General features: G+C 30.6%; 2 protein-coding genes and 1 long non-coding RNA gene across 4 annotated transcripts in view; 1 reads left to right on the top strand and 2 right to left on the bottom strand.

The window, feature by feature from the left end:
* Positions 1–314: 314 nt before the first annotated feature.
* LOC112521828 (heavy metal-associated isoprenylated plant protein 3-like) lies at positions 315–2,154 on the bottom strand. Its single transcript, XM_025130817.1, has 5 exons — positions 2,088–2,154; positions 1,851–2,007; positions 1,552–1,760; positions 1,332–1,419; positions 315–1,197 (listed from the first exon to the last, which is right to left on the bottom strand). Exons 1-5 carry the CDS (start codon positions 2,094–2,096, stop codon positions 470–472), a joined length of 1,191 nt encoding a protein of 396 aa, XP_024986585.1. The 5' UTR covers positions 2,097–2,154; the 3' UTR covers positions 315–469.
* Positions 2,155–7,254: 5,100 nt separating this feature from the next.
* On the top strand, positions 7,255–8,272 carry LOC112521109. Its single transcript, XR_003070081.1, has 3 exons — positions 7,255–7,370; positions 7,858–7,975; positions 8,056–8,272. It is a non-coding gene; the product is annotated as an uncharacterized LOC112521109 (long non-coding RNA).
* Positions 8,273–9,457: 1,185 nt separating this feature from the next.
* LOC112521108 (mannan synthase 1-like) overlaps positions 9,458–9,756 on the bottom strand; it is a 5,642-nt gene continuing 5,343 nt past the window's right edge. Inside the window, exon 9 of one of the 2 annotated variants that reach the window (XM_025129789.1) lies at positions 9,458–9,574. The gene's annotated coding sequence lies outside the window, so the exon portion shown is untranslated. The remainder of the gene's footprint in view (positions 9,575–9,756) is intronic. The other variant, XM_025129790.1, reaches the window with a different exon arrangement.

The following is a 9,756-nucleotide window of genomic DNA, read 5'->3' as shown; positions in this document are numbered from 1 at the left end:
TTTTTTTTTCAAGACCCGGTTAAAGTTTGAATCGGAAAAGCTCGTTTGGGCCCATTTCACACCCAAAGCCAAGCTTAGCCCAGGCTCGAGATTTTTTCCATATAAAAACAGGTTTCAAAATCTCGGACCTTATGCATCATGAGTTTTTTGTATTATACATGTATCGTAATTCATATTATTAAGTCATTAATAAAATACACTCAGCTGTTAGGTGGTTCAAATAAAAAAGTCTGTTTTCGATTGTGAAACAAAAAAATGGATCAGTATTTCAAGTTTTCACATATTTTCAATAATAAAATAGATTTTTTAGTATGCTTATTATCAACTAGCATATTAGCCGGTACCATTTATAACTTCAAAAATCTCTAATTTATACAAATAATTTACATTTTAATATCAGACTCGTATGCATGCTTTTCTGGATAACATGCTTATTATTTTCACTTAATATAATGGTACAAATCGTTGATCACATGATTGAACAAGCATTAGGATTCTCCGCATTTAACATGTCCATTCCTGAAGCCCGAGAATCATGAAGATACATGGGTGGAGGAGGAGCCGGAGGTCCATGCGGATATTCCACGACATACCCGTGATTCACGTAACCTTCATTTGCGTAGCCACGACCAGGATAAACCGAAAGACCGTAATCTTGGTTATGATAATTCTGATTATACACAGGCATTGTGTATATATAAGGATTATATCTATAATACTCCGATTTGTTTACCAAATCAACACTTTTGCTCCCACCTCCACCATTGCCGCCATCGCTGCCACCGTCGCCAGTTGGCGGTTTTACCTCACCATCCGACTTATTCTTCTCGTCACCACCACTTGTTGCTTCTACCTTATCGTTTTTCTTCTCTCCACCACCTTCACTACCATCCGTCACTTTTCCGACATCATTCTTCTTCTTTTCACCACCTTCGTTACTTTCAGGCGCTTTTTCGACGTCAGTTTTCTTTTTATCGTCACCATCGTTACCGCCTTCTTTCTCTTTTTTATCCCCTCCTCCTTCAACCTTCTTTTCATCTTTTTTCTCTTCCACCTTGTTGTCTTCCTTTTTAGGAGGGACAATATCGACATTTCTTCTCAATTTTTCTTTCAAGTACGGTACAAGTTCGTTCATATTCATTGTTCCTTTGACCGTCACCAAATTCTTGCTGCTATCCGCTATTACCGATTCTACCCCTGTTAGTAAACCAACAAAATACGACATCATTTATTTAATCAATAATGATACAATTTTTAATTAAATAATTTTTAAATATTAATTTTTTTTATAAATTAATTAAAAATAATATTGATTTTTGGAATTGGCTTACCATCAATCTTTAAAATGATTCGTTTAATTTTTTGTATGCATCCATCGCAGTGTAACGAAATCTTCAACACCATTGTAATCACTTGAGGCTAAATAACCACAATTAAAATAAAATCAATAAATAATTAATTAAAATACAATAAATAATTAATTAAAATACAAAACTTGTTGCTATCCAACTTGTGCATAACTCGACTAATCCGTTGCTAAATTTGTGATACCTCTTTCGGTTTTTGGTCGTTGGATTTTGCCTCCGTTGGTTTATCATCGACTTTCTTTTCACCTCCGTCATCTTTTTTGGGTTTGGGAGAGATAATTTCCACCTTCTTCTTGGTTTTGAACTCGACTCGCTCTTTAATATGCACCGGATCCACTATCCCAATTATCGTCAACTTATTGTTGGCAGAATCGATATTTACGGTTTCCACACCTACATACAGAGAAGTCAGCGTTAGTCCGTCGTACCATCAACAACCAAAAGACATGTGCACAACCACCCATTTTGATCCGGTTTCTATACCTTCGATATAACGTAGAGATCTTTTGATCTTTTTGGCGCAACCGTCACAATGCAAGTGGAGTTTTAAGACAACGGTGATCCGACTGTCCTCGACCTTTGGCGTGCCACCGGCATCAACCACCTTCTTTTCATTATCTTCTTTCTTCATGCTATCTTTCTGTATTAAAATTCAAAACATGTAATTAAGTTTTGAAGAAAAGAAAAAGGAAATGGAGGCATAAGATTCTTGAAACTAACCTCACCCATTGGAATTAAAAGAGGACTTTTTTGAGGATGAAGAGAGTTGGAATTACAAATTTTGGGAATTGAAAGCAAAGGTGGCCATTTATAGGGGGTTATCCCTTTGTGAGAGTCATACACACACACACAATATATAAATATATATATATATATATATGTATGTATATTATAATTGTATATATTAAATGTATAAATGGTCCAAAAATACGGTCTTATATTATAATTGTATCTCATAAACAACGATTAATAGCATAAAACATGAACAAACCCATGCATTTTTATTTTATGAAACAATCAGCATGTGGTTTTTATACTTTTATTATAAGAAAAAAAGAAAGGTTTGGACGTGAGGCATTATCCATCTGCTTTGGTACACAATTTATTTTCTGAACCAGGGGCGAAGACTTATAGGGATCTTTAGGGCCAGAGTAGGGTGCTAGGTTGGATTGATCGGATTGAAGACATTTAAACAACCCAATTCAATATTTCGGTTTGAAAAATCTCAACCCAATATTTTGTTTTCTCTAATCTAGTCATCATTTATTTTTCATCATCTGTCATTTGGTACAACTTATCTTACACTTCTTATATCTTGAGTATATCATATTCAATTAATTTCTCAATTTGCATATATATATATATATATATATATATATATGGTCATAATTATTGAAGATATATACAAATGAGTTATATAGATATGTAAAATAAAAATGAAAATATCTATATGAAAAAGGTATGTGATGGTGTAATTGTCTGCTATAGAAATTCAACAATCATATTAAATCGAAGATATAAAAAGATATCGGGTTCATTGAGTTGGTTTCAAATAAAGGTAACTCAATACTTATGATTTAAAGATTTTACAACTTGATTAGACATCAGTTACTTTAGGTTGAATAATTTCTCATCGGGTTGAGTTGGGTTTTGCTAGCACCACTAACCATGGCCCTTAGGAGTTTTTTCTCCTAGGTAAATTAAAAATTAGTCTACCATGTTAAAATCAATGAGACGGGTAGGATAAAGATAGTGTAAGTTCGTACCATTTACTTTCTGTTTTCATAACGTGACTATATGTGTGGTATGATGATGGGATTGTTATGTATGTATGATGATGGGATGTTATGTATGATGGTTATGATGTTTTGCATGAATGATGGTTGGTGGGAGATGAGACGGGCGGGCATGGGGCATGTGGCATGTGTTTCAATTCAACTTTCTCTGCACGTACTGGCCGACAACGAATGAACTCCATCGCCTTTATTGCAATATTTATAAATTCATTGCATTTTATGAAAACTGTAAACTATTTCAGACTCATGTTTTTTATGGAAGTTTTCGTAAAGTAAAAGTTGATTATATTATTAAAATATTTTATTATTTAATCAGTAAAATATATTTTATAAAATATAATGACGTATTCAATTTCATTGAAACGATGATTTATAGACGACTGTATTTAAAATAAATTGTAGACTGTATTTTGGTTTCTGTGATTTATCAAAAATTACACTGTGTCTCTGAAATAAAAGAATTCATGTGATTTACATTTTATAACATCCCGACATTTGTCATTAACTTTCGTTAAACAAAATTTGTCACCTTAGAGGTAGTTTCGTCATTTTATACTTTTTTCCTTCCTTTATTTATAATTGAAGAGTAAACTTACTAAAATATCGGAGAGTTAATGTGTGTTGGTTGGTTGAAGTGATCAAAAGTGAAACAAAATGACAACCATAATGACCGAACGTCAATTAGTATAAAATAGGGATGAGAGTTGGTAGTAAGTGGTAACAGTAGGGGTGTAAATAATACGAGACAACTCGAAAGTTACGCGAAATTGACTTGGTTGAAGCTCGGCCAACACTTGACTCGAATAGGCTCGGTTCGAACTCGAGCTCGACTTGACATATTAACAGTCGAGTCGAGCTATCTAATACTCTGAGTTGAAAAGTTCATGAAATACTCATTTTTATATATAATTAGTTTTAAAATATTATCAATTTTATAATATAATTTGTAATATATAATATAATAAAAATGTCTTATATTTTTAGACGTTTGAAGAAAATTGTGCATTTTTTAACTATAAAAACTAGTCAATTTTTTTTTTATTATGATCATAATTAAAAAAAATGACAAAAAAGCTATAAAGGTGTTGGTGAAATTATCTCAAGGTAATAAATGAAAGGTGAATATGTGTTATAAAAAAAAGAGCAGTGAATGAAGTTTTTAACTTTATTTTTTTGATGATTAAGTTAGAGGTGCATTCATTGAGTTCTATAAAGTTTAACAGAATATCTTTAAGTTTTATAATTTATAAAAGAAGAACATAAAATTTCATAAATCTCAACATGTGAGTTTGGTTCAAGCTTGATTGGAGTTCGAGTTTGAAAAAATTGCAATGGAGTTCGAGTCCAATTTAGTTTTTAACTGTTCGCGAGTTTTCCAGTCGAGTTTGAATATGAGAAATGACTATCGAGTTCAACAAAGATTAAAAATGTAATATACTCTCATATATACTATATTATAAAGTATTTGATAAAAACTCTTAAAACTTATTTTTTGTGTATAAAATATTGTTTATCGATATATATTACTTAAAATTCAAGATTACAAGTAATTATATGTTAGTACAATTTATTAAAACTTCATCTTTGAATTCGTATAACTAATTGCAGATAAATCAAATACAAAATAAACATCTCATTTTAAATATGAAAAATCTAAAATATAATTATGAAAATTATTGAGTTCTAATAAAATATTTAATTATTATTTTTATAAAATATTATATTATTAAACCAAAAATAAATTACTTCATTATTAAACTTAAATTATTTATACTATATTATAAAGTATTTGACCAAAACTCTTAAAAATCATTTTTTGTACATGAAGTACTGTTTATTGATATACATTACTTAAAATTCAAAATTACAAGTAATCGTGATTTGTGAGTAAGTCTAACTTATTAAATCTTCATATTTGAATTTGTGTGACTAACTATAGATAAATATTTCATTTTAAATATAAAAAATTTAAAATATACTTATGAAAATCATTGAGTTCTAATGAAATACTTAATAATTATCTTTATAAAAAAATTATATTATTAAACCAAAAATAAATTATTTCATTATTAAACTCAAATTAAATTATAATAAAAAATTTACTTAAAGAAGTTTCACAAAGAAACTAAAATTTTTAAATAGTTAATTTGATACTTATATCAATATAATTTTTTTAAATTTTTATCTTCAAATTTTTTCTATTGAAAAATGAAAACATTACCGCTTTTTCAAAACCACATAAAACCGTATTATATCGACAAAGACAATGAATAAAACGAAACACTGAAATCAAGATGTATCTCGTTGCATTGCTTGAGTATCATTCTTGTTATGTTATAAAGCATTTGATAGAACTCTTAAAAATTATTTTTAATGCATCATGCACTATTTGATGATGCACTTTTAAAATTACATGTTTGAATTCATATAACCAACTGAAAAACATAATTAAATACAAAATAAACATTTCATTTTAAATACAAATAATCTAAAATATAATTAGGATAATCATTAACTTTTAAATGAATACTTAATTATTATTGGGTCACCTATTTGTTTGGTGATGACCTCCTGATTTGTTCCTCTATCCTATCAACACTTGGTAGTTATTGGGTTTTTTGTATATTAGTGTCTTGGTACATACTTAAGTCATTGGAAAAATCGAAGATTAGCCGATGTGAAGACAGAAGGCCACTGATGCGGTATTGTGAATCAACTGTCTAATATACACACAAGACTCCAGAGTAGTTGAAATGAAGATTGAAAATATTTTGAAACTACAAGCTGATTGAAGGAAAATCTTTATGGACCGAAGATTGAAGGAAGATCTTCATGCACCAAAGATTTGTGAGTAGCTGTTTGAAGCTACTAATCCATCCAAATAAGATCTTTCTACAGACTGACCATATATCTGCAAAAGTTTGTCTCTATATAAACAGTGTTGTATGCATGTTGTGTACGATGAAATTGAGATTTCAACAATGGTCAAGTCAACCCATGTCTTTTTATCCTCATGTGACAAGTGTCCCCATGTATTTAATGCTGAAAGGTAGTATAAAAGGCAGTGTGCATCTCCCATGCAAACTGACTCTTTTGAAAGATTTGTAAGTGCATTCTCAAGACAATCGGCTATCCTCTTCTACTCTCCTGTGTGTGAATAAAAACTTAGTGTTCTTCATTTATTTGCAAATACTCTTTGTGTTTTTCTTGTAAGTTATTTTATTTGTACGATTGTTAAGGTTAGGATATCATTCTTTTCTTCCGCAACAATCTTTATTGCATCTTTGTTAATTCTTGATATACATCGATAAGAATTTAAAAGTTAATAAAATATGTGTAATTTTATTCAAACCCCTTCTACAATTACTTTCTGTTTATTTTCATCCTATTCGGGACCAACAATTATCTTTATAACAAAAATAATATTATTAAACCTAAAATAAATTAATTCATCACTAAACTCAAATTAAATTATAATAAAAAGATTGAACTAAAAATTATATTTATAAAGAACACTATATTATTATATCTAAAGTAGTTTACATCGTTATTAAACCTAAATTAAATTATATTAAAAAATAACTAAAAACATTATAAAAAAAAAAATTTTAAATTATTAATTTCATACAAATAATTTTTTTTATAGTTCTTCAAATTTATGTTTTATTCAAATATAAAAATATTATCGTTTTCTTAAAATCATACAAAACTTTATTATGAAATAAAACATTAAAATTTACACGTCCAGTAATCATAAACTCATTCATAATGATTATCTTAACCTTAAGAACATTTTCAAAAATATTGACAGAAAATTATATTTATATCCTAACGGTTTTTATTTTAGAGATTATAATATAAATTATATTATTTAAATATTAATTATTATTTTCTATGCATTTAATTTCAAAATTCTGATAGGTAAGAATAATAAAAAATAATATTTTTTTTTTGGTAAAGAATATTTTGGAAGTATCTTTCCAGTTTAATTCAGGGTGTTTGAGTTTGTTTATAAAAATAATTTATTAATTTATTTTAATTTCACAAGCAATGGGGAATGAAGGTCACACTGTTCGTTCTACATGACATGTACTTTCCAGTTTCTCCTTCTTTTCTTCATAAACTCACATAATCAGATGAAAGGGGGAGAAGGAGCGAGTCTTGCATCATCGGTTAATAGCATGAGGACTGATTCTGGGAGCAATTGGTAAGTTTATTCCTCTGTAACGCCATTGCCATGTTTAACGTGTTACCCTTATTTATATATATATATTGCGAGTATTTCTACTGTTCAAAGAAGAATTTGTACAGTATGTTTCCATGTCGATCATATACTATCTCCACCTCATTGCAATTGACCTAGAAAACACATTAATCACCTTATGGCACTTTTTGGGCAAAAAGCTTTGATGTAATCTCTGGTTGTGGATTTGTAGTGCTTCCTCTGTGAATTTATTTTCTTTGTTTTGTTCCTCTTATGTTAGACCCCTTTAATATAATGGTGTAATTTTAGCTGCTCAAGAAGAGGAAATACCAGATATCCTTCTGAAAAAGGAAACATCATATGTTTACTGTGTGAAGGGAACATGATCAATTTGTTGATTTAGTATTGGGAAATTATAAACCACTTAAATGACAAATGGTAGTGATTTTCTGGTCTATACATGTAAGTAGTGTTTGTTGCTATCTCTCAGGTGTGCTGGTAGCTAGTAAATGCTCACAGATTGATATTGGTAGGAAGCTCTGAGTAGAGATATGGTTGGCATTAAAATTCTCTCCACCGAGGAACAATACATGATCAAAGTTGATGAGGTAGAGTTTATGATAGATATAAGAAAGCCAAGTATTTGTGTTTCCCATCTAATGGCAATTCATTTGGTGTATCCTGCTAGCTCAATTTACTGTTGACAACTTCCCTCATGCTAGTATCAGCGGACTTCTATCACTCTTCTAATGACCTCATGGCATCAAGGGTCTATGTTGGAGATGACCGCCATCTCAAGTTTTGTTGCCTGACTTTCTCATTAGCCATTACCACCCTACCTCTGGATGATCTGGCCAGCTTTTAGTGAAAGCTCGTTGTCATTTCACTTAGGCATTGTGTATATATAATTCTGATTATGTTTATCATTTTGTATATACTCTTGAATGTGTGGCTTTTATACTTATCTCAATGTTCACATTGGCGAAGGAACAACTATTATTGATTAATAGAATAGGAAAAGGTCAGGGCTTCTTTCCTTCCACATTATATGTGAAGGCAATGTTGTCACCTAGCACTAGTAGTTTGTGTTTAAAAACTCTTTCATCACAAGTAAATTCTGATTGACAGATAATAAATTTCAAAATTTGCAACTTTGGATGTTCTGGTCAGCTTTTAGTGCAAGCTCGTTGTTGTTTTATAGGAGTTGACAATTAAATGCCCCTGAGATCCAGGAAACTCTCTGCCAAATATGGCGCTGTTATGTGAACTAGGCGCATACAGGTACCAGCCTATTATAATGTATTCCTATTTGTGCAGCAATCTTACAATATTGGAGTTGGATCCTTCATCGTATGAGTCAGCAAGCAGTCCAAAAATCAAATACAGTCTTTTGTCTATTGTCTTCTCAACCCAGACAAATTGAAGAAGATTTTTCTTTTGGTAGTGCCGTAATGGTGGACCAGTATCAAATTTAATAGGGGATACACTCTCACTAGAAAACAATGTATTTCCTCATCAAATGGGTATCTGAATTGCAGGAGAAAGTTGTTCATAAGTAGAAGCCCTTGGAGATTGTAATACTCTTACAGTGATACTGGAGGCTCTCCTCTGCCAAAGTTAGTTCACACAAAATTGACTTCTTCAAAAGTTGATGTGTAATCATCTACCTCTATTTTACACATCCGCACGATTGAGTCCTTGGGTTTCCGATAATTTGGTTGCCATTTTTTTCTGTCTAATTAATCATATTTTTTTAGTAACAGCTGAGCAGGGTATTCGATTCTTGACCTCTTAAACCCCAAAGGTGAGGGTCTGTGCAAACAGGTGAACCTCTTAAGTATATCTTTTTTATGTCTTTCTTTCTCTTTTATTTTGTGTTTTTCCTTTTTTCTTCCATTTTTCTTTCTTTTTGAGGGGATTTGGGGCGGTTGTTTCTTCTGACACAACTCTACCAACTTGTAGTGTCCCTTCCAGAAAGTTTCACGGGTTGGGATGGGATGACAGGGACGTCTTGTATTTTTCGGGTAACTATAAGCAAAAGCAGTTAATAATGCTGATCATCACCACTGATTTGCTATTTAGCAATCATTGTGTAGTATCTAGTAAACTGCAATATAATATATTTTTATTCACCATAAGTCATATTCTTCATTTTCAATAATTTAGAACCTATTGCAGTGTCAGGTAACTTGCGTAGATAGCTAAGACCATCCACATACATCTTTCAAATTGAATTGCAAATGGATTGTTGTCAGAATAACTTTGCCACATAGGATTCATAATTGCAAATTTTGCAATTCACATTGCAAGCCACGTGGGCCATCCACTTCCTTCCAATTTTATTTTTTTTGTTTTAATTATTTAAATAAATTATTTTTATACAAAACAA

Source organism: Cynara cardunculus, assembly GCF_001531365.2.
Source record: "Cynara cardunculus var. scolymus isolate 2C chromosome LG 11, CcrdV1, whole genome shotgun sequence".
In the NCBI taxonomy this organism is placed as follows: Eukaryota; Viridiplantae; Streptophyta; class Magnoliopsida; order Asterales; family Asteraceae; genus Cynara; species Cynara cardunculus.
This window is presented reverse-complemented; position numbering and strand designations above follow the sequence as displayed.